The sequence below is a fragment of the Trachinotus anak genome, unplaced genomic scaffold, assembly GCF_046630095.1.
Source record: "Trachinotus anak isolate AG129_WGS33_773 ecotype Australia unplaced genomic scaffold, CSIRO_AGI_Tana_v1 ptg000008l, whole genome shotgun sequence".
NCBI classification, from domain to species: Eukaryota; Metazoa; Chordata; class Actinopteri; order Carangiformes; family Carangidae; genus Trachinotus; species Trachinotus anak.
Genome location: NW_027273859.1, coordinates 28,940,749 through 28,968,726, shown reverse-complemented (window position 1 = coordinate 28,968,726; position 27,978 = coordinate 28,940,749). Strand labels below are relative to the sequence as shown.

Below are 27,978 nucleotides of genomic sequence, written 5' to 3'. Positions count from 1 at the left end.
TGAATTGTTGTCACAGCGGATCAGAGATGTGAGAGAGAGGGCTGCCCTCCGTAGGGCCCTTCCTAGGGCCCTTCCACAGAGTTCCTGTAAGTTCTCAGATGTCAGACACTCAGGGGGCTCATGTTGCCTTCCTCCTCCTCCTCCTCCTCCTCCTCCTCCTCCTCCTCCTCTTCGGAAACGGGATGTGATGTAAATACACAGCAACTTTTTTTGTTCCTCTCTGGAGTGTGCACGGCTCCTTCTTCTCCCCGAGCCCGCGGAGGGGAAAGGACAGAAAAGGACAGAAAAGGACAGGAAAGAGGAGAAATAAGGAGCTGAGGAGACACTCAGAGAGACTCAGGGAGCGTTAGTTTTCTCCACCATGATCCTCTGAGCTGCTCCGTCTCTGTCTGTCCCCGACAACAGCCTCAGACCTGCCGGGACCGGGACTCCGAGGACAAACGGAGCAAACCGGAGAGAAGCTCGCTGCTGTTGTGGATCCGGAGGGAACCTGCGGACAGGTAAACAGCTGACAGTCCGGTCTGTGCGTGAGTGTGTGAGTGTGTGTGAGTGTGTGTGAGTGTGGACCGAGTGGAGGAGGAAGGTGAAGTTCAGGCTGCTGGAAACTTTGCGTGCATGACAGCAGATCTGGGATCAGAGCCGCTGCTGCAGACTGAGGCCTAGACCTGGTCCGAGTCTGAGCTCCGAGACCTGGAGTCAGAGTCAGAGTCAGAGTCAGAGAGATGTCAGAGGACAGAGAGCAGGAGGAGGCTCCTGGACCGTCACAATGTCCCAGTGTCACAGAGAGATGAGTCTGTAACATCACAGGATGAAGACACGTTAAAAAAGACAGAGGATAAACACGTCACAATCAAACATTTCACAGTCTCATGTGCAACAGGATTCAGTTCGTCTGCTTCAGGATCCAGGTTTGTGTGTCTGCAGGTGTGAGATGTTCAGGAACCTGGAAACTTTAAACTGTAGATGCAGCGAGTTTCTGTGTGAACATTATTGTTGAGTCTTTAGAGACGAGAAGCACAGAAACGCTGAACACATGAGAATGAATGAGAAACACGGCAGAGCAGAAGTGATGAAGTCTGGCTCAGATCAGCTGATGTTGTCAGACTGGACCATACGAGACGGAGTCAGGGTGAAGTCTCTCGAACACTCAGATCAAGAGACGGAGGGGAAACGTCGGAGCAGCTCAGCTCCACAAATCACCAAACAAAGGAGATTTAAAAGGTCATGTGACAAACTGATCAACAACAGAAGTGAAGAGACTGAACTGGAACTAGAGCCTCACTGTAACTCCACTGTCTTTACTATTACTGTTACTATGACAACGGGTCCCCATAGACCATAGATCTGATAGAAATGAGGTACACTGTATCTGTGTTCAAATGTTGTGACGGTGTTCATTCACACCTGTTCACACCTGTTCAGGCCTAATATCTTTATTGATATTGTTCATAACGACGACACAGTGAAACAACTCACTCAGCGACATAAACTTTATTTTATTTTTATCTCTATTCTAATCGTTATTTAATGACTTTATTTTGTCTTGTTTGTGGTTATGACGGGAGGAAAGTTTGTTTCTGTAATGAGCTGCTGGATATTTGAATTTCCCCCTGGGGATGAATAAAGTATCTATCTATCTATCTATCTATCTATCTATCTATCTATCTATCTATCTATCCTCCTGAGGGCCGGAGGTCAAACAGCTGGCTGACGCTCGACTCTCTTCTTCTTCTCTGTTGTTAGAACGCGTCACAGCGTTTCCAGGTAGAGGAGTTTAAAGTCTCCATCAGTCTGCAGATGTTTCTGCTGCAGCTGGGGACAGATGTGGAGGGGCAGCAGCCTCTGGGTAACTCCTCCTCTCTGATCAGGAGAACATGTCTCCGTCTTCTTCTCTGGTCTCAGACGTCGCTGCAGCGTTCAGTCAGGAGAGAAGTGAGCACAGTAACTGATCAGACAGGTGCTGAGGATGAAATCAATACTGTGATTATTGGTGTGATCGATTAGAAATCTGAACAGAGCAGCTCTGTTCTACTCTGTTCTACTCGACTCTGCTGGTTTTCCATCAGGCCGAAGTTGTGAGTAGAACCTGGAACCTACTTGTTGAGGAGTCTCTTCCTCTGAGGTTCCAAGCGAGCTGAGGTGACGTGAAAACGCTGCAGACTGCTGATTGGTCAGAGAGAACCATCACTACCGTGTCATCACCGATGAGACGGGAGGTTCTGAACCAACCCGCCATATTTAAAAGGACGGCACATTGAGGAGGTTCTGCCTGCAGTGGAGAAGAAGCAGCTGGTTCCAGAGTCGGTGTCTGTGATGGAAAAACACCAACAGTACTAATCCTGAAGTTATTCCCCATATTGATCAGTCAGTATCAATCGGTATTGATGAATCACTTCAACCCCACACGTAAAATATTCTGAGATCAGTAAAGAGAAGGTCTTTGGGTTTTTGGAAGATATTTAAAGATGCTGCTTTGCATTGTGGGAAACTGTGATGGCTGTATTTCACTATTTTGTGCTGAAACACTGCAGCGAAGCTCCGGCTGTGATGTCGGCGTTGAGGAATCAGCCGCCTGCAGGTGTGCTGCAGCGGCCTCGAGTTTGTGACGTGAGCCAGTAAAGATGTGATTTAGTGTCTGTGGAGCAGCTACAGCGTCTCGGTGATTTCACAACAGCGGCAGCTCGGCGTCTGGCTCGGAGCGTGAGAGCCGACGGCTGCGTTCGCTCACACAACAGACTGACACAGACTGTTTCACGCTGCTGCCACTCAGCAACACACACGTCACCATCAGGAGCAAGCAGCTCGTCCAGGACCTGATGTCCAGTCACTCAGTTTTACTTTCTTTGCCAGCGTGCAGTGAATCTTGGGATACGTTTGGCCATGAAGGATCCACCTGTTGGAGCCTTCATCGCCCAGGAGAAGAAGGACGGATTTAAAGGAGCCTTCAAAATGGGACAATCCAGTCCCACCGCAGTGATACAGCCTGTGTGCATGTCTTTTATGTTTGTAGAAAATTTCTTAGATCTCATGAAAACTGGGAGTAAAAACAAAAGTGTTGCATTTATATTTTTGCTCAGTATAGTTTGTTAAAACCTCAGCACTCTGTCACAGGCTCTGAGGACTGAACATCTGTCAGTCTGACTTCAGGAATCTTAGCAGGAGTGAGCGCTCTCACTCTCCAATAAAACATCACTCACCCGGTCCCAGCATCTCCAGCATTAGATCCAGATCTCCTCTAAACTGGGTCCAGCTCAGCCTGGAGCCAGTTCGCTGATGAGTCTGTGAGGCTTCAGCCAAAGATGGAGACTTTTTAAAGACTGTGTGTTGCATGTTGAGGAGGCCCTGAATGCACCACGTCGCTGGGTTTAGATAAACAAGACATTTCACCTCGACGTCTCCGAGCGTCTTATCAAGCTGTGGTCTGAGTGGTGATGCTCCCATGATGCCTCTGTGTATAAACACCACTTCAGCCGCACTGTAAAACACAAACAGTCAAAATGACTCGTGGAGCAGTGTGTGTGTGTGTGTGTGTGTGTGTGTGTGTGTGTGTGTGGAGTTTCCAGCAGCTCATTAAACCATTAAGAAACCACAGAGGACGGAGGCACAGGAAGCAGAGAGCTGCTGATACACTCAGATCAGGATCAGGCAGAACTTTGTTCTGTGAGGAGTCAGACGTCACATGACCAAGATGATTCATGGGTGAAGTCACTGCAGGGACGATTCGCTCTGATACGAGTTGCGTCCCAGTTCTCGTCCTCCAGAGGCTGCACCTGAAGGACGACTGTGTCACAGCGGCGTGACCACACTGTCCCGTTTCGAAAGCGTCCTTCTTTTCCTGGGCTCCAACAGGTGGATCCCTCATGATCCAACCAAGGACCTTAAAACCTCAAGTTACTGTAAAAGAAAAGTTAGGTGTTGTTATGGTTGCTAGGCAACAGGAGAGACGCTTTGCGATGCAACGGTAAGAGGAGGCACAGCTGGTTATGGAAAGTGAAAATCTTCCGTAGACCAGACCGTCTCATTTCGCTTCAGTCTTCATGGTCCACGATGCGGCCCCTGAATGGGACACAGCTCCTATCTGTGATCCTCAGAGAGGTCAGAGGTCAGAGGTCAGCTCCATGTAAAGCACATTGGATTGGCTGAGTGAAAGAGGTCCACTCACCTGCCTGTTACCTGAACCCTGTAAAGCTTCAGGCTCAGGTGCAGTTTATTAATAAACTTCCCTCTCGTCTGAGCTCGTCATGTTGTAAGATCTGCAATGCACCATGGGAAGAAGGAGAGAGATGAGCCTCGATCCGGTGGATTTCTGCTCAGTAATGGATGAAACTAAAACACTGAACTCTGGGTTCAGTTGTGTCAGTGTGCATCTGTGCTCCACCTCTCACCCAGTGCATCATGGGATGTTCTCAGACCCAATCAGCTGATTACAATGAGACGCCGTCTCGTCGTGTTGAAGTTAAACAGGAAGTGAACAGAGCTCATCATCAGTGTTGGTTCAGAGCTGTGCAGCTTCACTGTGCGGTGACCCCTCCCCCACCCACAGCTATGATGCCCTGCATACCTGTGTGTGTGTGTGTGTGTGTGTGTGTGCTTTGAGTGACATGTTTGACGTCAGAGTTGATCCTGGAAAGACTCAGGGTCTGAAATCAAGAAGAGTTCGATTTAATCTTTCACGTGAGTCATTATGACAACAGCTGCTCAGTAAAACTGTATTTTGTGTTTGGATCCAGGTGCAAAGTTAAAACAAGAATACAGGTCAGATTCTTCAGTCGAATCCTGAAACTGTTCTGAACGATCCCACGTTTTCAGGTGTGTTTGATTCCTTCCCTCTCGGCTGCATCGCTGTCCGTCACTTCAAAGCTCTACATGTTAAATCAAGCGCTCCTCACATTCTTCAGATGCCAGCAGCTCTTTTTTAAAACTGTCGGCTGCTCTGCTCCGGTTCAGACCTGGTAACCGTCACCTGCTCTGAGGTTACATCTGCTCTTTCAACTGTTTGAGGCAAACACTGGGACCGTGAACGTCCACCTTAAAGCTCCACACAGTCTAAAGGTAGAGCTCCATGTGTTTGTGATTATAAAGCAGGTCTAGGTTCTATATTAATACTGTGAAAGTATCAAAGCCTCAGTCCACAGAGAAATGCACACAGCCTGTATTCAGACACTGAGCCTTAAAACCAGCCGTCAGGACTTCTGGAACTTTGTGATGTCACGACAAAGCAGTCACCACCCTCAGCCATGCCCCAAGCCCCGACCCACCATCCAACCTTGCAGGATTTGGTTTCTCTGAGTGTTTACCTGAAATCTGCTATATTTTAATTTGACCACTCAGAAAACAGTCAGCCAATCAGAAGAGAGGATCTGAGCCTCTCTTCTGATTGGCTGACTGACCTGTTGTTACCAGAGCTCCAGAGAGAAGCCTGAGAGAGGAGATGTAAAACTACACTGAGATGGTTTCTGGTTCTTAAAACCACAGATATATCTTCTGATGGAGATCAACACTTCTGATAAAACGACGGAGAAGTTGAAACATGGAGCTTTAACAGTTCCTCCACATGTCAGAGTTCGTTTACACGTTGTGTTAGTTCCACTCAGATTGTGAAAACAGTTACATAACATGTTGTGTAGCTGTTGTTGTGACCTACAAACCTCCACATCAGAGCTTCCTGCCCCAGAACACATCAACACTGTTGGTAAAAACACAGCGTGGTGCGTTCAGGTGACACTTGAACCCAAACTGAATTGAATTCTGCTCTGATGAGTCACATCTTGGTTTTGATAAGTTACTAATGTGCAAATGTTTTATTTCTTCCTTAGTTTCCTGTTGATAAGCAGCTGGGAGTCGTTACAGTCGGACAGAAACACCCTGACACTGTGTCCTTACAAAGTGGGGTGTGTGTGTGTGTGTGTGTGTGTGTGTGTGTGTGTGTCTCAGCTCTGCGTGTTTCTCATTGTTTATTGTGTTGCATAATCAGACAGACGCTGCAGCTCCAGAGGCTGAAAACAGCAGTGTTTCACTAAACACAGGCTCTGCACTGGTGTGTGTGTGTGTGTGTGTGTGTGTGTGTGTGTGTTGCACAGTTACATGTCACATGTCATGTATGTATCTCCATTAACACGGATCCTTCGTCTTCTCCGGTTGATGAGATGAGGAGAAATGTCTCGTTAGCTGCAGAAAGACTCAGAGGCAGCGAATTAGTCTGAAGCGTCGCCCTGGGAGACAGTGGTGAGGGCGGCGGCAGGTGACACGCTGTGATGTCACCACTGGCTTGTGAGCTGCTGTCTCGAAGCTTCGAGTTTGTCATTTGGCCGTCGCCATCTTGTTTTTTGAAACCAGAACAAACCATATTTGGAGGAGAAGGTGGAGCTGAGGAGCAGTGAGGGGTGGATCTGACCTGCTCTGTCCTCTATCCTGATTGTCAGGTACAGTCTGTCAATCACACAGTAGCCTAATGCAGCCCCTGCTTTATGGTCTATTTTCCTCTAAATGGAGCATAATTTAAAAGTGAACATCATGTTGTGTTGAAGAAGACTTGAAACTAGAGACTGAGACATAAACTCATCAGGAAAACGTTTCCTGAGGGAATAAATCAGAGAGAAGTGGAGACATTTTCCCATAGACTTCAATACAATCAGACTCTGTTTACAGCCAGTGGAGTCGCCCCCTGATGGTCAGTAGAGAGATGGAGGTTTAATTCTACGTCCATTTCTACACCATCAGTGCTGCAGGGTCATCTACCTGGGGCACAGTGTCCTGGCTTCTGATTGGCTATCACAGTGTGTTGATGGGTCTCCATCGTGGTTTGAACCAGTCAAACAAGCTGCAGCCAGTAAATGTCTGACTTCTGTTCTTCTATATTCTATTGTCTCTGCTCTGTTTTGTTCCCAGTGAACTCTGTCTCATTCACCCCCGACCAGAGCGAGCGAGAGAGAGACATGCAGATTCCTGTGTGTAACAGTAAGAGAGAGAGAGCGAGACTTGGAGAAAGGCATGTGGATTCCTGTGTGTTTGTGTGAGCGAGAGACATAGACACTGACAGGGAGAGAGGACGAGAGAGAGAGAGAGAGAGAGTTCTGGGTTGCGTTGAATGTTTGGAATGTTGAGGCTTTTGGCTCCAGTTTGTTCTGACGGAGGAGGAGGAGGAGGAGGAGGAGGAGGGAGGGTGGTGCAGAATGAGCGGAAAAGGAGGATAGAGGGAGTGACGAGGGAGGAGATAAGGAGGGAGGAAGGGAGAAGGAGAAAAAGAAGGAGAAGAAAAAGGAGAGGAAACAAAGATGGAGGCTGCAGCTTCAGATTGATCTTCTGACACGTTCATCATGTTTCTGATCTGATCCAGTTTCCTCACTGGTTCATTTCATCACCGCCTCTAATGTCACTGATGTGTTAATGCTACTTGTTGTTAGCATTGATCAGCAAGTGCACACAGATGTATGATACATCCATGCTAGTGCGTCCCAGCTGAGTTCATCTCTATTTTGTGTGGGAGGAGATGCAGAACTACACATCAACACTTCAAAATAAAAGACTGTAAAATATGGACCTTTAAACACAATACAAACAAACAACAAAGACTCCGACAGGAAACAGTGACGTGTTTCTTCTCCAGGTCGAGTCTTTGGATTAGAAAGACTTGAACTGTCTCTGTCTGTCTCTCGCTCTGGGTCTCATTCTTCTTCTCCTGATCGTTTTCACTGTGTCTGTCTCTCGCTTCGATTTTTTTTCCCCTCTCTCTCTCCCTGGTCATGTGATTTTGCTGTAGAGATGAGCAACAGAGCAGGAATCTGAGCTGCAGCCAACACATTACACACAGCCCCCCCCCCCCCCCCCCCCCTCGGCTGCCTCGCTCGGCTCGAGTGAATGACCTCACTTCCTGAAGGCCGATCAGGTCGATGTCAGAGAAAAAAGACACGAGACAGAAAAAGAAAGAGATGGTTTGAGGACCCGGTCGTGGTTCTGTTCTGGTCAGGACTCAGAGAGCAGGTTCAGCTCGGCGTCTCTGTGGACTGATCCAGAACCAGTCAGTGTGTTATTGTGAGTTTCTCAACTGTTGGGGAGGGACTCACCTCAGACCTCAGACCCTGGATCGTCGCGGTCAGACGGTCTGACGGGCAGTGGGGGGTGGGGGTGGGGGATTAGTGCTGAGTGCAGCAATAACTGTGTTTTTCCTGTATGTTGTGTCACTGTGAACAACAACAGACACACAATCTCAGACAAAAACACTGATGTGACTGAAAAAAGTTCAACAACTTCTCCAACATTTTCCTCATGTTCTTCACTGGGGAGGAGAACTCTGATGAACGATCTGATTGGTCGGGTTCCAAAATCACAACAGAAGTTTATGTTACTGTCTGACACACAGTGACCATCTCAGGAAAGTTCCTCTGGTTCTGATCTCTGGTTCTGTTTGGATCCGTTCTCCACCTTTAGAGTTTACTCAACTCTGATGCCAACAGACCTTTTACTGATCCCTTCATCTCTACTTGGCAAAGAACAATGTACAGATTTTCTAAAGGCACTATATGTAAGTTTTGCTATTCCTACATAGCTTACATTAGCATTAACTGTTTGCTCACCAGTCTAAAAGAAATGTTGTGAGTTCAGCATCAAACTTCATCCTTTACTCATCAAGAGCTTTAACTCTTGTCTCTATCACTTCTTTTCTTCTACTGAAGTTAGCATGCTAACCAGCTAGCCCTGCAACAACTTGTCATTTTCCGATACCGAGTCACTGTAGCCTTCGATCTGCCCTGAAGACGTAGCTGCTCAGAGGACGTATTCTAACCTCTTGTCATCGATGGCTGAAGCTTTTGTCAGGAAACAGGAAACATCTCCACCACAAGCTCCCAACAAGAAAGGAGGATGGATGGAGGAGCTGACGCTGTATCAGTCGTCACGGCAACTGCTCATTTCTGAACCTGTGTGTATATTTACCTGTCAGGTTGGTCTGTTTATCTTGTCTGTTCCTGTGCGAACATCGTTAGACGTTTATGTTTGGTTGTGACGTTTGGACAACGTCTAACGCCAACATCAGTCTGATGTCGAATAACTGGCGACGGCTGACGTTGATCCAACAACTTCAAACGTCTCATGACGTGACCGTGACATAAAATCCAGACGTTCTGGTCCTGAGCAAAACTAAACGTCACATTGTCAATGAGCCAACATTTGGTTTTGACATGAACCTGATTTTGATTTCTAACTGTAGTTGAACATCAACGACTTCCTGACGTCACGTTGACGTCTGCTGCCTGCCGGGGTTTGATGTCACTTCCAGCTGTTGACCTTCAGCACCGGCCACAGATTAACATTAATAACAGCTGCGGTGAAACAGGTTAATGTTCCCTCTGCAGGCGGCGTCCGGAGTCAAAGATAATTTGTGAGGAAACAAAGATCCTCTCTGATGATAACGATCAGCTGATCGAGGATCTGCCAGTCAGACTTTGATCAATAACTGAATCAGATCAATGATCCGAATGAGGAGCTTCAGGTTTTGGATCCAGTGGCCTGTTGGTGTCAAACCTTTCTGATCTTCTGCTGCAGGTCGTCAACATTCACCAGGTGTCAGATGTCTTAGCGGACAGGAAGTGATGACAGGAAGTGATGTCAGACCTGTAGTTTTTGTCCTTTACAGCTTCAGTTACCTGAACATGTAGAAGCTGACAGTGAACCTGTCGCTAACGTCAGTCTGAGCTTGAATCATGTTTCCTGTCTCTTCCCTTCCGTCCATTGTTCTCCTCTCCACCTTTTCTCTCCCCCTCCTCCCTCCACTTTCTCTCGCCCTTCCTCCTCCTCCTCCTCCTCCTCCTCCTCTCTTTGTGTTTTCTCTCCTCTTTTTCTTCATGTATTTTCTTATCAGTTCTCAGCCTCACCCTGCTCACTCTGTCTGTCTTCCTCTCTTTGTCCGTCTACTCTTCTCTCTGACACCCCCATCCCTCTCTCTCTCTCTCCCTCTCCCTCTCTCTTTCTGTCTCTCTGTCTCTCTTCCTCTCTCTTTCTGTCTCTCTTCCTCTCTCTCTCTGTCTCTCTCTCTCTCTTTCTGTCTCTCTCTCTCTATGTGTCTCTCTTCCTCTCTCTTTCTGTCTCTCTCTCTCTCTCTCTCTCTCTCTCTTGTCCAGCTGACGTCTGTCACTTTGAAACAAAAACTCAAGAGCAGAAAAAAATCTAGAGAGAAAGAAAATTATAAGTGGGGCACTGTAGTGTGTGTGTGTGTGTGTGTGTGTGTGTGTGTGTGTGTCTGACTGTTGCATAACCTCAGTGAGTGGGCTGCTGTTTGTGTCCAGCATTTATCTCCACTCCAACGGCAACAACATTGTGAAATCTCAGACACACACACACACACACACACACACACACACACACACACACACACACACACACACACACACACAGCCTTCCTGTCAGTGAAGTTAGGAGTCCTGCTTCAGCTGCTGGAACCAGGTTTTGGGTCTGTGGTGGACTCTGTGAGCTGAGTTTCTCTGTTAAAACTGGTGGAGTCTGTTTCCTGTCGTCGGCTGTTTGATGTCTTCCTGCAGGTTGGCACCAGCAGGACGTCCAGTGTGAGTCTGCAGCAGCTAAAAATGACAGAGGTCTAAATGTAGCTGTGTAATTGGATGTCATGTGACAGACTGTAGCTGAGTTACAGGCAGAGCGGTGGTGGTTTGCCTCCGTGTCGGCCATGACAGCAGCGGAGCGCACACCTTGTCAGGTGCAGACACTTCCTGTCTTTGCTGCACGTCATTTGTTCCATTACATTGAATGAAACTGTCAATCAATTAAAGAAAATTAACAAATTAATCTCATATTTTGAAATGAATGAATTATGATTAAAAGTTTATTTTTCCTCTAAAGACTAAAGCTTTTTCTAGAGCAAATTTAAATGTAAAATAAATCACCAAATTAATGAGGGTGTATATTTCAAACACCACTGTTTAAAAGCATCTTCACACAAAACTACACAGAACTATGTAGTTTCAAAGAGAAAACTCTGGCTCCTAAAGTGCAGCTTTATTTCAAAATAAAGGCTCAGCTGAGATAATCACCATCTTGTTTGCACCAAGATAAACTGTGTTAACAACAAATAATATGATCTATGCTGTGCCTGAGAAAGTGTGAAAACTGAGTTCGACTTTGCAAAATTGTTTAAAAAATTACTTTTGTTTTCAAAATAGTTCAGTCGAGCTGTTTTTTAAATTGAAATTTAAACTCCTCTCTGATTTATTACCTCAGGAAACGTTTTCCTGATGAGTTTATGTCTCAGTCTCTAGTTTCAAGTCTTCTTCAACACAACATGATGTTCACTTTTAAATTATGATCCATTTAGAGGAAAATAGAGCATAAAGCAGGGGCTGCATTAGGGCGGGGCTACTGTGTGATTGACAGACTGCACCACAGAGTCAGTGAAACTTCGTCCTCCAGGGTTGTTTCAACTTCCTGCTACGTCTGGTCAAAATGACAGGAAGTGACAACATCTCTCTCTCTCTCTCTCTCTCTCTCAGAGATGTAGCGTGTGTGTTGGTGTGATCGGCGGACCATCATGCACCTCTTCCTGCTGCTGATCCTTCAAGCCACAGCAGCCTTCGGACAGATTGACCCCGGTACACACACACACAGACACACACACACACTTAAACTGATTCAAACTTTTCAAAATGTCCTCACTCTACGTGTGTGTGTGTGTGTGTGTGTGTGTGTGTGTGTGTGTGTGTGTTGTACAGCACATTGTCGCTATGCCTTGGGCATGGAGGATGGACGGATCACAGACGATGACATCACAGCATCCAGCCAATGGTACGAGACCACAGGACCACAGTACGCCAGGTCAGTGTGACTCTGACGGTTCATCGAGTCTTTTTTTTCTTTTAAGAGGATTTTTTTTTTGTTTCTGGGATTTTAATCGAGATTTACATCCAAACATAATTAGATATTATAATTAGCTGTAGCTTAGCATTAGACTAATGTGTTAGAAACTGATGCAGAAACATCTCAAATAAAGATCATTATAAAATGACTCAACTCAATTTTCACTCACACTCAGATTTATTTCACCTGTGTGTGTGTGTGTGTGTGTGTGTGTGTGTGTGTGTGTGTGTGTGTGTGTGTGTGTGTGTGTGTGTGTGTGTGTGTGCAGGCTGAATCGTGAGGAGGGGGACGGCGCCTGGTGTCCTGAGGGACAGCTGGAGCCTTCAGACAGTCAGTACCTGCAGGTCTGTGTCCAGCTTCGTGCTCTGTAGGGTTCCCTCTCGTTCAGGTCAGAGGTCGTCAGAGCACTCCCTCTAACGAAGCTCCTCAGTCAGGGTTAAAGGAGGAGGAGGCGTCCTGTCTGCAGGGGGAACGTGATACTGCACAGTCAGTGTAACAGGAGAGAGCAGAGGTCACAGGCTGCAGCCTCTGGTGTCCGAGTTATATTTAAACACTGCACAGGAGGAAAGAGAGGGAGACGCTGGTGATGGGTCACGTTTCTGTCGGACAGATTTTCACTGACGTTAAGTTTCGTCTCTCAGAGTGAACGTGGATCAAAATGTAAAGATAAAAGTGAATCTGTTCAGTGAAGCCGGTGAGTGACAGACATCAGAAACTGTTCTGTGGTTTAATTAGAATTCATTAGAACAAGAGCTTTTGTCAGAGGTGATTAAACTTGTCATCATGTCAGTGTTGTGCATTGGTTATCAATTTAGTGGCTCAGAAATCAACCAAATATTAATATTAAATAATAACTTTAAAATGAATGAAAGTTCCTCGGGGAACCCGCCTGAAACAGAAAGAGCCGATACTGATGAGGCCTCAGATTATACCTCAACTTGGAATTAACTTAACAACTACAATAAAAATGACCATAATTCTGAGCTCTGCTGAGTAGAGGTTGGTAAAGTTCTTATGAACACTGTGACTGAGCAACAACCTGAGCAGACATCACCACAACCAAGCTCAGTGGAGACATGAACCAGATCCGTGCGGGTACTTCGACAAAGCCGTGCTGTGCTAGGTTAGGTTAGCCCAGTCAACGATACCCAGTGCTCAGAACTAAAGTGAGGTTCCTTCCAGTGTTCTGCCTGTTCATTGAGTTTCACTGAGTTTGTGCAGTTTCTGTCCAGGTATGTTACAGAGGAGGTGCTTTGTTCTTTTTAAAGTTAGCTGCTCAGCGCTAACTGTCATAGCCACTGGTGCTAAATTAAACTTGTTGCCATCGCTGACGTTGCTGCTGTGATCAGGCCTGCAGAGGAGAGCTGTTGACAGCTGGTGACACCGGGGGTCACATGTCGCACAGTGACCGACTCTAACTGGAGGATTTTTAAATGACCTGTAACTGTAGAACAAATGAACACGTGGCCTCCACCATCAGGGTCAATATTCAAACAGAAAACATGGAAACAAAGGGACTGAGTGAAGGTTAAAGGCTCAGTGCGACTGTCAGAGGTTAATCTTTCAGTTCAGGTGCAGCAGGAGTTTAATCATGTGACTAATAAACGCAAAGATGTCATCTGATGCACAACTTATTTATGGAATGAAAGGATTTTAGAAATGAGGTGAAACTGAACCAAACAGACAAATGTAATCATCAGATAAACAGATGGAGCCGAACTATTCTCTGGGTTCTTGGTGTGTCACATGATTTGACAGACAGCCTCTGATTGGTGTGTTCCTCAGGTGGACCTGGGCAGGCTGACCTTCCTGACGGTGGTCGGGACTCAGGGACGATACGCCAGGAGCTCCGGGAACGAGTTCGCCCGAGCCTACCGCCTCAACTACAGCAGGGACGGCCTGCTGTGGAAGTCCTGGAGGAACCGGCAGGGGAACGCGGTGAGTGACCCCCCCCAACGTTTCAGATAGAGCTCTGTGGGTCAGGACCGGCCGGGGGTGGGGGGGTGAGGAGGAAGGTTAAAGCTGAGGCAGGAAAACCGTCTGAGATGCAGAGAGAATGGAAGAAAATCTGCAGAGGAAACGTGTGGCGGAGCGATAGAAGCAGCGATGCAGAGAAGAATGAGAGGGAGGGACGGAGGGAAAAGAGAGTGATGCTTTTTTCACTCTCAGCTGCTTCTGGTCATTCACACTCATATCACAGGACATGACATGTACACTCCAGCTTCCTGTCGGCCCTCGAGGTCTCTGGCTGCTACGGCAACACCATTAGGACACAGTTTATACAAGTTTTTATCTGAGGCTGCTCGACTGAACGTTTCCTCCGGGGAACTTCCCACAGCCGCCTCAGACTTCTGCTGATTCAAATACAGAAAACATGAAACCTCAAACTGAGTTTTCTTATTCAAACATATGAATTCATTCATGAACGATCAGACAATCAGAAGTCAGTTTAAACGATGATGGCGATAACGTGCAGTGATGTATTTTAATAAATATGAATCAGGTCTTTTATTTTCTTTTATCTGTATTAAATACACAGTTTGAACAAATATGATAATATTAGTCCATTAATAAATCTTAGTGAAATAATTAGACAGCGCCTCAGTTCTCCGTGAGATAAGTGTCATGATCAGAGTGGTCAGTTATCTCTAACTGTGACTTTGGCTTAAACGTCCTGACCTCAAAAAAAAAAGAAAAGAAAAGAATTTATTCAGACATTTTCAGAATCTCGTTTTTGAGATGAAGTTTAAGGAGCTTTCATACAAAATTAGACTTTATGGAGCAGTTGATGTTTAAAAAATCAGGCTTGAATAATATTGAATATCACAATATTGTGTAATTTTTTTCGTTTTTTTTTTTGTCCAACCCTCATTTCACTGCTTCACTAACTGTACATTGTAACTTGGTAAGAGACAAAGAAAACTTTCCCGTTCAGTGGCAGCATCACTTTTACTTTCACCATTTTTAATACAATAACATAAATGTATAATAACGTATGTCGTACGGTGGCCCTGAGAGCTCAACTCACTGCAACAAAACACAAAGTCAGAAAACATCTTCGTCAATTTTCAACAAATACTCACAACACAACCAAAAACACAAACGTGCTGCAAGTAGCACAGACGACAACCGAAGTGTTTCCAGGGGGACACAAAAAAGTGATGAACCTGCTGAGACGCAGTTGTTATTTAATAATTTGTGTCTTTTGAAGTTAAAAACATTGAAAAACAAATGCACATGAATGTGTTATAATGCATCACATCCACTGCACTCATCGACTTGTTGTTGTGAGTATTTGCAGCACATGTTGTTAAACTGTGCTTTGTGAATTGGTTTGTACTTGGTGTATTTACCTGTGCTTTCACAAGCTGCAGTGTGTTGAGCTCTCTGGGCCACTGTAGCATCGGGACATTCGGGGCTGCTGTTTGTTTCACGCACTCACATTTTGTTTCCAGGTGATGGAGGGCAACAAAAACGCCTACGCCTCTGTCATCAACGACCTTCACCCGCCCATCATCACCCGCTACGTCCGTCTGATCCCCGTCACCATGCTGTCAACCACCGTCTGCATGAGAGTGGAGCTGTACGGCTGTCCGTGGGACGGTGAGACGCGGGATGTTGCTTCAGTAGACGGAGACTTTAATTGCCTCTCAGAGACGTTTACTCGTCCTTAGAGAAAAGTCAACACTGGACAAACACTGTTGATGTCTTGCAATAATAAAACTAAATCACAGCAACAGCTTTTATTTGTCTAAAGCATCACAGTTAGATTTTATCACACAGTTTATCAAGAAGAAAAACTCAGTCTGCTCCGGATCCACTGGTTTCAAATCCAACTTTTAGAAATGCTGGTGTGGCAGGGCTTTTATTGTGGCGACAGTTCTGATTTCCTGTCAGTGTGAGCAGGTTTATAGTGATGCTGTGGGACAGTAAAAGTTGACGGACTGCCCCTTTAATCCCCCCACCCCACCCCTCCACCCCCCTGCAGACGGCCTGATCTCCTACAGCGCTCCGGAGGGTCAGCTCATGATGCCGCCTGGTTATCCCATCGCCAGCCTCAACGACTCCACGTACGACGGAGTGCACGAGAGGAGGCGAGTGATGCACACACACACACACACACACACACACACACACGTCACTCGTCAGTGTTTCCTGATCTGTGTGAGTGACAGCTGTCTCGTCCAACAGGAGGCTGTTTGGCGGGCTGGGTCAGCTGACGGACGGCGTGATCGGCCTGGACAACTTCCTGCTGACGCGTCAGTACCACGTGTGGCCGGGCTACGACTACCTGGGCTGGAGGAACGACTCACTGGGAACTCAGGAATACGTGGAGATGGAGTTTGTGTTCGACAGGCAGAGGAACTTCACCTCCATGAAGGTTTGACTTGGTGTTTGCTTCACCTCATCAGGAGCAGATCAACACACACACACACACACACACACACACACACACACACACACACACACACACACACACACACACACACACACACACCTTTTAGTCCTGTGTCCTTGTGTGTTTCACTGTTTTATGCTGACTGCAGCTGCAGGAAGTGACATCACTCGTTAACGGGAAAACATGAGCACATAATTCATTTTACAAAGATAAAACTCCAACTGAACTACAACTCCCATGAGGCTTTGACTGTGCTGTTGTTGCTGAACACAGATTCACCATCGTCCACAGTTTATATGTTTTTATATTTAACATCTGTTCTATAAATGAATACCTCCTCCTGTGTGCATCCAGGTTCACAGTAACAACATGTTCTCCCGCGGTGTGAAGATCTTCTCCTCCGTCTCCTGCTGGTTTAAGCCCCACCTCATCGCGGGCTGGGAGGCGGAGCCTGTGGCCTTCAAGACGGTGCTGGACGACAGGAACCCGAGCGCCCGCTACGTCACCGTGCCACTGAACCGCCGCACCGCCAAGTCCCTCCGCTGCCGCTTTTACTTTGCTGACGTCTGGATGATGTTCAGCGAGATCTCGTTTCAGTCGGGTAACACACACACACACACACACAGACACACACACACACACACACACACACACACACACTCACACTCATCATTTACATTTCAGTTCTGCCAAAACAGAAAAATAAAATATCTTCTTGTTTGTCCTTCAGAGGACACCATACTCCCGACCCAGATGACCCTGCTGGTGACGTCCCCTCCAACCAGTGAGGAGACCCCTATGATAACCACACCAAAGACAGGTGTGACCTTTGACCTTTTCATTTAACCTGAAATGGATGTGGACTTTTTAAAGTGACAGTATCGTAATCAGGCTCTGCGCCATTTTAATATCAATAAAACTTCACCTGTTTAAAATGAGACTTTAATTTATTCCCATTAAACCACCTGATATTTACTGGAGGTCTGAACAGTGAGAGGGCGGCGTTCAGCCAGAGCTCGAGGGCTAAAGGTCGATGGGAAAAGTAACATCTCAAACAATGTTATCTTCTTCAGGAAGAAAGAACAGGTATAGAAGGGTAGGAAGCACTGGGGCTGATGGGAAATGTGGTTTAAATTTGTAGAAACATGACGGCTGGTCTGAGATGGAGACATCCGATGGTCACCAGCATTAACTCATTCCTTCAGCTGCTCTGTTGGTTAATTTCACAAAAATATATCAAACAGTTTAGATTTTCCAAAAACATGAAAGAAAAGTAAAAACTGACAGGGTTAATTATCTGGAGAGTTCTCAGCTGTTTAAAGTCAAATGCATGCTGGGAAAATCAAAAGAAAAGTATTTAGAAGCCAAAAAAGTCTCGCAACAGATTATTTCTGACATCTCCTCAATTTATCTTTTTCTTAAAGCTCCACACAGTCTAAAGGTAGACAGTATCAAAGCCTCAGTCCACAGAGAAATGCACACAGCCTGTATTCAGAAACTGAGCCTTAAAACCAGCCGTCAGGACTTCTGGAACTTTGTGACGTCACAACAAAGCAGTGGAGAGCCTCAGATCCTCTCTTCTGATTGGCTGACTGACCTGTTGTTACTAGAGCTGCAGAGAGAAGCCTGAGAGAGGAGATGTAAAACTACACTGAGATGGTTTTTGGCTCTTAAACCACAAATATATCTTCTGATGGAGATCAACACTTCAAATAAAACACAGAAGAAGAGTAAAATATAAACTTTTAAAATCCATTTGTTTAATATTGAGGTTGTAATTTGTAGGAAACAGTTCTGTCGTCATTAAATCTTTCACTCTCTCTCTCTCTCTCTCCTTCACAGCTGTTAATTCATCAACCAGTGATCCCCCAGATGACGGGAACACGCCCATTCTGATTGGCTGCCTGGTGACCATCATCCTCCTGTTAGTCATCATCATCTTCCTCATCCTCTGGTGTCAGTACGTGTGCAAGGTGTTGGAGAAGGTGAGGAGACAAACCACTGATAAAACGAACTCTTCGCGGGTTCTCAGTCGGGGTTCTGCTTCTGGTTCTGTAGAACATGGAGTTCCAGTGTTTCAGCTGAGGAACTGAGAGCTGAGCATCGTCTGTCTCTTTGGATTATTTCAGTTTCACAGTGTCAACACATAATGAGTGTAAATACACTCTGAATGAGTTTGATGCTCTTATACAAACACGTCCACTGCCTCCAGTTCTCGGGAACTCTCTGGCAGCGTGGGGCGGTGCTTGAAGCCACCTGTTGAATCTGAAGCAGCTGCTTAGAATAAACCACAGATCACTGACTAAAGACGGAGGAAGGCCTGGACTTTATTTTCCTTTTTAGGCAGTGAGATTAGAGTCCAGGGTTTTGTGGGGATGTAATGTTTATTACAGAGCAGGATAAAAAGCAGTTTTCTGTTTCACTCAGCTTATTAAATGTCTTCATGACCCTGACAAGACTGAAGTCCAGCTTTGTGAATTCAGGTCCACAGAGCAGCTGGACTCTGACCAGGTTATTTATTTGTTTTCATCTGTAGTTACAGATGTTACAGATGTTACAGATTCACCATACAGAGAGAATGCAAGATTGAAATGACAAAGTTACTGAGATCATTTATAACCATGGAGAACAACAATAAGAAGAAAGAAGAGTATTAAAGTTAATAAGGACTCTACTGTCAGGAAGTATTTAAGACCTGCACAAAGTCTCATAATACAAATACAGAGATTAATGTTCTTAGAAACATGCAAAGCAGAAACATAAAGAGCTTGAACAATATATAATATATATATATATATATATATATATATATATATATATATATATATATATATAATTACTGTCTTGACATCATAAAAGAAAAACCACAAAAAATAATTTATTATTTGATGTGTTTGCAAAGACATATATATACATGATATATGTCATATATCATTTTAGATATTTCTGCTATTTTCACAAAAGGGTTTGTGTCATACAAACCGTAAATATAAATATAAATATAAATTAAATATATTTATATACATACACATGTAGGTGTCTTGTTTTTTTACAGCTTAAATGAAATGTTTCGTCCATTTTTTCCTCCAGGCTCCACGTCGGATCCTTGATGAGGAGATGACAGTTCGACTGTCGTCCTGCAGTGATACCATCATCCTACAGACCCCCCCTGTGCCCCCCCGCTCTGGACACGCCCATACAGGTAGTCAGCAACAGATACTGTAGATTTTCAGTGGAAATAGCAGATAGACTTTATTTTTTAAATGATTAAACCTCTGGAGTCAGTGAATGTCCTGGTTTCCCCTTGTTTTCAGCAGCAGGAAGGAAGCAGAGCAGTGTTCTCTGTTGTATCTGATCTGCAGTGTTTTCTCTGTATTTAGTGCTTCTCAGTTAAAGCAATATCTGAGACAAAGGATCAGATAAGAAAGGTCAGGACCCAGCATCAGCTCAGCTGGAAGATGGAGGAAACATTAGACAGTGAAAAGTCAATGACACACAGCACACTTCTCTGGAACAGGGCCGCACTTTATTCCAACATGACGGCTCTCCTGCTGCTTCGCTTCAGCTCTTTCAGTAGAAATATATTCATTACGATGCCTGAGACACTAAACTGATCAAACTGACCTGGGAGCAGCCCGGACCCCCTGACGTCAGATCACCAGGAGACGTCTCTCTGCTTCTTCTTCATGTGATTCAGTCATGTGTTGTGTTTTCCTCAGGCCCCCCCAACACTGACCCTCACTACGAGAGGGTCTTCCTGTTGGACCCACAGTACCAGAACCCGGCGGTGCTGAGGAACAAGCTGCCGGAGCTGTCGCAGAGCGCCGAGGCCTCAGGTGAACACACGCTGTAGCTACTCAGGGAGAACACTCAGAGGTGTGAGGGTTTCCCCCGTGTTCTCACTGACACAGCACTGTGTCGTTTTATTGGTCACCTGTGGAGGTTCACTGACAGGTGACCACCAGCTCCGTCATCTAGACATAAACTGGGTGGAATTTAAGCCTCAAAAATGTTCCAGATGCATCCGTGTGGAGATGTTTGGTGTGGACTGTGCTGCAGTCTGCCCCCTGCTGGCTCTGTCAGCAACCTCACACATCTGCAACAGCAAAGACGTCACCGCTCTGTCAATCGCCTCCTCTCCTCATTAACAGCTGCTGAGTTCACTTCCTTCGTTTCCTGTTTTCTCTCTGTCACATTTTCTGGATGATGCTGTAAATCTACATGCTCATTCATTCTGCAGTGTTTACCTCCTCTCCGTCCTCCTCCTCCTCTTCCTCCAGCTCTCCTCCTTGGTAATCCTCTCTATGACCTCCTCCTGCTGACTTCCTGTCACATGACGTCAGGCTGGCTGCGTGGTAAGAGCTGAAAGGTGTGACCTCAGGGTTTTTATATCGCTGCCTCTCAAGATGAAACTTGTGAAGTTAATGTTCAACTCAACTTTATTTATACAGCAGCGTTCATACAAACATGTTCAGAGTGCTTCACAGAACAGGATTAAAACAACACACACACACACACACACAAAAGGATCATGCAAAATTAAAATTTACAAGAATAAAACAATTAAATGATGAATAAAAGTAAAAAAATACACAAACACAAAGATTTTTCCAAACTCATCTATCATCTTTTAAAACAAAATTAAAACCTTTTTGGTCATTATACATATTTTCCTGCTTCTGTTTCTTCTCAAGCGGTTCAGAAGTGAAATCCTGTGTGTGCACTGTGTTACTGTGCAGACTCAACCTTCAAACCGGATCAGTCTGTGACTACAAACGTATTCCACTGGTCCTGCTGACATTAACTTCACTGAGCCGTGCACATCAGCTGTATTACATGTCACTTTGAGTCATGTACAGGAGAAGGTTGTGCGTTCTCAAGAGAAAAAGATCTTCATGTTGTCTAAAACAACATTTTACTAATATCATGTTATCATGAGACAAAATTGGGATAAAATAGGATTTAAAAAGATTTGCATCCTTGGTCATTTTTAGAATCTACATAAGATTCATTGTGTTGTCAACAACTGTTGTGTTACTGTTGTACAAAAAACTTTGTAGGAAGCTATGAAGAAGAAACAAAGAAAACTGAAATACCCAAATTAAACACCCCTCTCTTTCCATCAGCGTGTGGAGGAGGGTATGCTGAGCCTGACGTCACCCAGTGTACCCCGCACCAGTGTTTCCATAGCAACGCACCGCACTACGCCGAGACGGACATCGTGCGGCTGCAGGGTGTCACCGGCAGCAACATGTACGCCGTCCCTGCCCTCACCGTGGACTCTCTCACCAGGAAGGACATCTCCGCTGCCGAGTTCCCACGGCAACAGCTGATCTTCAGGGAGAAGCTGGGGGAGGGGCAGTTTGGAGAGGTGAGCGGGGAGGGGGTGGGGTCAGAGAAGGTGTCCATGAAAGTTTGTGGGTTTGAGAAAATCAAAGCTTCTGGTTCCTGAAAACAAAAGGAAGGATGTACTGGTCTTCCAGAATCAGGATTTGTGACTCTCTTCTTAATCTCCTCCAGGTCCACCTGTGTGAGGCAGAGGGACTCCCAGAATTCCTTGGGGAGGGGTCGCCCCTCCCTGACAGAGACGGCCACTCAGTGCTGGTGGCAGTTAAACAGCTGAGGGCCGACGCCACAAGTCAAGCCAGGTATTTGTGTACGGCTCCTGTTCCTGTGAATGCTTGTGTTATTTCCTGTTTGTGATTCATGAGAACTGGACCCAGGCCAAGATGACGGAAACCTTTTAAACATGTAGCACCGCAGTCACTGTTGTACCAGTTGTACTCATCCAGCCTCACCTACAGCAAGACTAAACCTGAAAATGTCTCCTCTGGTCTCCCTCCTTCCAACTGTCCGTCCGTCAGGAACGACTTCCTGAAGGAAATAAAGATCATGTCTCGTCTGAACGACCCCAACATCATCCGGCTGCTGTGTGTGTGCGTGTCGTCCGACCCGCTGTGCATGGTGACCGAATACATGGAGAACGGAGACCTCAACATGTTTCTGTCGCAGCGGGAGATCGAGAGCACGCTGACACATGCCAACAACATCCCTTCAGTCAGGTTGATACACCAAACACACAGTTTATACTGTTTATACATGTAGTTTTTGATGCAAACAGCAGGGGGCAACATATTGTCCCATCACATGTCCCAGGAACTCAAGTTTCTCCTCATCTTTCACCTCAACTCCTTCAGTATTACTCCTCCTCACCTCCTTCCCTCTCCCTCCCTCCCTCCAGTCTGTCCGACCTCCTCCACATGTCGGTGCAGATCTCATCAGGGATGAAGTACCTGGCATCGCTGAACTTCGTGCACCGAGACCTGGCCACCAGGAACTGCCTGCTGGACCGCCGTCTCACCATCAAGATCGCCGACTTTGGGATGAGCCGAAACCTATACAGCAGCGACTACTACCGCATCCAGGGCCGGGCGGTGCTGCCCATACGATGGATGGCCTGGGAGAGCATCCTACTGGTGAGGGACGGGGGGAAGGTTTGACATAAGACAGGACTAAAGAAAAAAAGAAGAAATGTGTTTGTGGCAGAAAACCAGTGCTGAATCTCTTATTCTTGATTTTGATCTGTCATGGCTCCAAAAAACCCAGTGGGTCACTTTTGGTTCGTCTTTAGGTTTTGCCATTTGTCTTTGATGAAGGGTCATTAGGGTTGACAAAAAACCTAGTGGACCTAGAAGATGGTTTCTGGAGTCTGAAATTGTAAAAGCTCTCTCATGAATGCAATAATTTGACTTCCACCACGTTGTCATTTCATGTCCACATCACCCCCTGCCTCCTCTCCAGGGTAAGTTCACCACAGCCAGTGACGTTTGGGCGTTTGGTGTCACCCTGTGGGAGATCTTCACTCTGTGTAAGGAGCAGCCCTACAGCCTGCTGTCTGATGAACAGGTCATAGAGAACACTGGCGAGTTCTTCAGGAACCAGGGCAGACAGGTGAGATGAATCAAACACACCCACAAAGAACTGAGCTCAGTACAATTTTGATGTGACATCCACCCAAAATCAAGTATTGCATCCAGGTGTACCTGATTGAGGCTCTGCATGTTCTACCTTTCACCATTTCTACATCTCTGAAAGGTCTATCTACCTTCATTAGATCATGACTTCTTCACCGCCTGATCCCTTTTACTCTCCTGTATTTGTCTCTCAGATTTTCCTGTATGCCCCTCCGCTCTGCCCACCTTCTCTCTTCGAGCTGATGATGCGTTGCTGGAGTCGAGATATCCCCAACAGACCCTCCTTCGAGGGACTTTACCAAGCCCTGAGGCCCCACGTCAACCAGTGAGTCAAAGTCACTGGGATGTACCACTCCGGCTTCCCTTGGCGGCAGGTTTGTCCGTCTCTGGACTCCCGGAAGACAACAGACTGACATGAGAAGACAGAGGACTGGTATTGTGTTACAAGAGCGAGTCACTGTCAGAGGGACTGAGAGAACCGGCAGAGCTGTGGTCAGAAGGTTGGTTTGCTTTGTGGGAACAGCAGCACGCTATTCAAAGAGACACGATGGATGGAGATGGGAAGAGAAAAGGCCGGTCAACTCAGCGGAGAAACGTTTGCAAGATCAAAAGTGAACAAAGGTTTCTAAGCTTTCTAAAGATTTCAATGCCAGTTTCACAGTTTCACCCATCTCTTTAAAGCCTCTTTGACCAAAATGTCTTGTCGGACCTTTTAACATATTTTCTTTTCATGGTGTTTCGGTGCCAAAGGTGCCGTGAACTCTCTTTTCTTCCTCTCTGGACAGACTCTTTGGTCTTGGTACTTCCTCCTGTCCCTGTGGTTTTTATTATTATTGTAAAGCACTGTGTCTGTGTCTCTCACTTATTCATGTTCATATATTAACCCACACTGGAGCTAGGGTTAGGGTCAAATTTTAGTGTAGGATTTTATTTTTTGAATTTTTATTCTATTTTATTTTTCTTGGTTTATTGTATTTCACTTGTTTTGGTCTTTTTCGTGGATATGAATGTTGTTCAGCTGAGGTTCACATCACAGTGCCAAGAGGCTGCGTTGAAACCTGTGTGGTTCACAGACTGAGATCAGTCGGTGGGTAACTGTGGGTAATTTGAGAATTGCAATCGAAGGCACACTAGAACCAAATAAGTAAAAAAATTAGTTGTGCCTTTTATTTGTTGCCAAAGAGAAACAAAGATTGTTAGTGTTAAAATAATTACATTATTATAAAAAATTTAGTCTAATCCTCATAAAGTGACTTTTCGCAAAACATTATACCAATAACATCTGCAAATCAGTGTTTTTATTCAAAGTGCCTTACATCTGTAGTGAGAGTGGTACCAGTGGGAATTAAGCCAACATTATCAACACAGGTACTGCGAGTGGGTATCTAATGCAAAGATCTAACATCAAGGTATCACTTTACCTTTGTCTATTTGTTTGTGGTTGGGCCTTAAGATGTATGTATGTTAAGTGTGTATATGTCTATGTTAGAGCCCATAGACCTGTAGGTATTTGCTTTGTCTCCATCAGTCCTGTTCTGCCTTGATGGAGTTAGTTATGGTTTGGTTTTTGGTTAACGTTAGCCAGCTAGCTTCATTTGACAAACTGTGGAGATGTTGGTTAGCTTTCTGAGCAGTTATTTGTCTACTGTTGTTTTTGCCCTAGGTTTGGTATGATTTTAAAGAAACGGAGGTAAAATCTCGGCAAGTGGAGATAAGGCATAACATCTACATTTTGGGCGGTACGTAGCAGTACTACTGTGTTAGAATGGGACCCTCGGAGCTGGGGGCCAATGAGCCACAATGGACTGAGAAGCATTGGGCAGATGAAGCCTTTAGACAAGTCCTATTTCTCACTGCAGTAACCAGCCAATCACTGCTGCACCTTTCCTAATGCCCTCAAGGAGATTCATTTAAGAAAATATAATGTTTGAAAAACAAGTCTTTCTTGAACTCTGTACTGATTTTTACCGCATAGCATTTGAAAGAGTCTTGTTTACAGAACTAATGCAGGATAGATGCAGCACAGAACAAAATGAATACAGAGCTGTGGACTTCACAGAGGCCACCTCCTGAAGTCCTCAGTAAATCTGTGGAAAGGTGGATACAGAGAAAGAGGTAATGGTGATGTCGACAGTTGTGATAATGGGTTTTCCATACACTGCTGCATTTCTAGCTGCAACTGGATTAACATATTCTCTTCCACTTGGATTTCTGATGGGTCACTCAAACCCACATTTTAAAAGTCAAAATCTCATGGTGACCAGTTTATCTCAATGGAATTGCTTCAATCGGGATTCAGGCGAAGCATATCTGTGAAAATCTTTATGCTGAATTCAACTTTGGTGAACTACAACAGACATTTGTGCTGTTGACTAGAGAATATTCTATCATTCAAAGAGGTATAATTGAAAACAGGGTTTTGTGTTTTAACTGAAGTTTTGTGAACTTGTGTACACTTTTCTGCCTGCAAACTCTGCTTAGCAGGTCTGTGTATTCAAACAGAGGTTTGCAATCTCACTTCAACTACTTTGCAGCAAAAATACTGGCCATAAGGGTGAGAGGGTGGGTTCTCCAGCTTCTTACCAATCAGTGCCTTTGGAATCGCTGCATACAACACAGTTGGGTAGTCAACGCTGTCAGTCAGCCCTGATCACAATCTTTCAATTCACTGCAGCTGGGTCAACTCATCCAACCCTGTAAGGTGGACTCCAAATGGCCTCCACAATCACCAAGACAACAAAATACACAAACTTTGCAGGCAGAAAACAAAATGTACAAATCTACACAAATCTGCTTACAGATAGAAACTTAAGTGCAGGTTTGTGCAACTATGGCTACAGATACAAAACCGAGTTTTTAAGTAGACCTTTTTGAATGATATAATATCCCAGTGTCAAACAGTAGCAAACCGTCTTGATAGTGCTGTCCTTTGAGGGAATGGAGAGTCCAATACAGGAAGAGCGACCACAGCTTGTTAGCTGTGTTGCACCATCCACTGTCACCCTCCTCTGTCAGAGTATGAACCGTTGATATGGTTTGCAGACAGTTATGAAACAGTGGATGGTACAAATATGTCTTAAATAAACTGTTATTGAAAAGACACATTTATTACAGTGTTAGCAATGGAGCTCGCTAGCTTGCTTAATTATTGTTAGCTAACTGTTAACTGACAGTTAATAGGCTAGATAGCGCTCAAAATTAGCAAGCCTGCTAAGTGATGCTGCGTTCAGGTCATATCAGAGTTACCATGATTTCCTACGTATAAAACACATTCAACATCCAAGTTGTAATCATGACTGAGAAAGTTTCTGAAAGTTCTGATATATCCAACCCTCCACCAAAGTGTGTTGCTAAAGGTCATTAAATGCTGAAATGTAATAGATGTAGTTATTGTAGCATGGCATTTTTAACCCTCACATCTCTGCAAAAACAAACTTTGTTGAAGTTACACTCCATTACTGGAGCTTTTTTTTTTCTTGCTAGCTCGTAGACGTTCTTTGAAGAAATGTAGCAAACAATTGTGTCTTTCTGTTTAGTTTTGTTAGTGTTTATTGGTTAAAACAACTGGAATCTCCAGTAAAGAGTGAGAAGCAGTAGCATGAGAAGACTGACAGCTGCCATCAGTTAAAAACGCTGACGTGAGCGCAGCATTAGCAAGCTAGCTAACGTGAAGCGCTAGCATGTTAGTCGTTAATTCACCAGCTAGCCCTGCAGGTAAAGTCACCACGCCTCTAGTGCCACTTATTTTGCAATGATGTGTGAATAAATTACATTGTCAACATTATTTTCTAAGGTCGAAATGTGGTAAAGCACATTTTCATTTTTGAAATTTCTTCATTCTTTTTATGTTTTAGTCTCCCAGTTAAAGCAGCATGTGTCTACAGTATTTTGAATCCTCCCATAGAAAAAATTGTTGAAATTTAGAAAATGGCGCAAACCAACATCACCGTCACAGGAAAGAGGGAGGAAGACCAAACGCGTTCAGTCTGAGTGCATCTTGGAGTGTTTTATTGTTGTTACAGTCGTGTTTTGTTCTATGTACTGTATCCTCGATGAGTGTGTTAGTGTCTGTGTTTTTAAGAGAGTTTTGTGAATGAGTGTTTTCGACATTCCTTTGAGCACTGGGAGCTAGTTGGGATTATAGTGGTTGACCAGAGTTGCTCTGTTGTGCCAAAATTATGTGATTAAATGAGGGAGAAAGGACTTTTTTAAGACAAGAGGAAGAAATGCAGGAAGTAAGGAAACCACTAAACTCAATCTCCCAGAGTCCTTTGCTACAGTGAGCCTGTGTATTTTGTTCTGGTTGCATTAGAGAGATAGACGAGTCTTTTAGTTTGATAGTGTACAGTATAAGTGATCTATAATATCTCAGTGTGTGAATGCAGATTAGGTGTGATAATTGTTATTGATAATTGATTATCTATCAGAATTTATAGTAGCTATTTCTCTAATTATTTCTATTCTGGAAAGGTGTTGGGTTTTTTTCTTTTTCTTTCAACAGGAATTCAGCAGTTTTGAGTATTTCTATCAGAGATGTCCTGTTTTCCTGCTGTGTTCTCTCCAGTTTCTCATCCACACTGTTTAGTATTGTTTCAGACATATATTGTACATAGGCTAGTAGCTGTGTATATTAATATATTGGGAGTTAGGAACTTGGCGTTCTGTTGTCCCAAGTCATTTTCACTCTGTACCCTCTCATGTCTCGGTTTGTTTTTCTTAATAATAAACAGTAAAATTTGTCAAACA

The 27,978-nt window shown here is 44.9% G+C and overlaps 1 protein-coding gene across 3 annotated transcripts; it reads left to right on the top strand.

Moving 5' to 3' along the window:
• The first annotated feature begins 24 nt into the window (after positions 1–24).
• Positions 25–27,978, top strand: ddr2l (discoidin domain receptor family, member 2, like). Of its 3 annotated transcripts, none has more exons than XM_071484014.1 (20): positions 25–500; positions 11,496–11,594; positions 11,715–11,817; positions 12,128–12,203; positions 13,645–13,797; positions 15,315–15,462; positions 15,848–15,953; positions 16,051–16,240; positions 16,613–16,859; positions 16,989–17,078; positions 18,101–18,243; positions 19,349–19,460; positions 19,978–20,094; positions 20,539–20,613; positions 21,385–21,629; positions 21,779–21,906; positions 22,123–22,320; positions 22,500–22,734; positions 23,060–23,209; positions 23,427–27,978. In XM_071484014.1, the coding sequence occupies exons 2-20, from the start codon at positions 11,534–11,536 to the stop codon at positions 23,559–23,561; spliced, it is 2,712 nt and encodes a 903-aa protein (XP_071340115.1). In that variant the 5' UTR covers positions 25–500; positions 11,496–11,533; the 3' UTR covers positions 23,562–27,978. The 3 variants fall into 3 exon arrangements, with proteins under 3 accessions (XP_071340115.1, XP_071340118.1, XP_071340117.1); XM_071484016.1 differs by lacking the exon at positions 25–500 and adding an exon at positions 567–908; XM_071484017.1 differs by lacking the exon at positions 20,539–20,613 and having other exon boundaries at positions 27–500.

Excerpts from the sequence above, each read along its gene's own strand:
- ddr2l (XM_071484014.1), top strand. The coding sequence starts at position 11,534 with ATGCACCTCTTCCTGCTGCTGATCCTTCAAGCCACAGCAGCCTTCGGA. Across the intron at positions 15,954-16,050 it reads GACGGAGTGCACGAGAGGAG|GAGGCTGTTTGGCGGGCTGG; the intron begins GCGAGTGATGCA and ends CTCGTCCAACAG. Across the intron at positions 22,735-23,059 it reads CCTGGGAGAGCATCCTACTG|GGTAAGTTCACCACAGCCAG; the intron begins GTGAGGGACGGG and ends CCTCCTCTCCAG.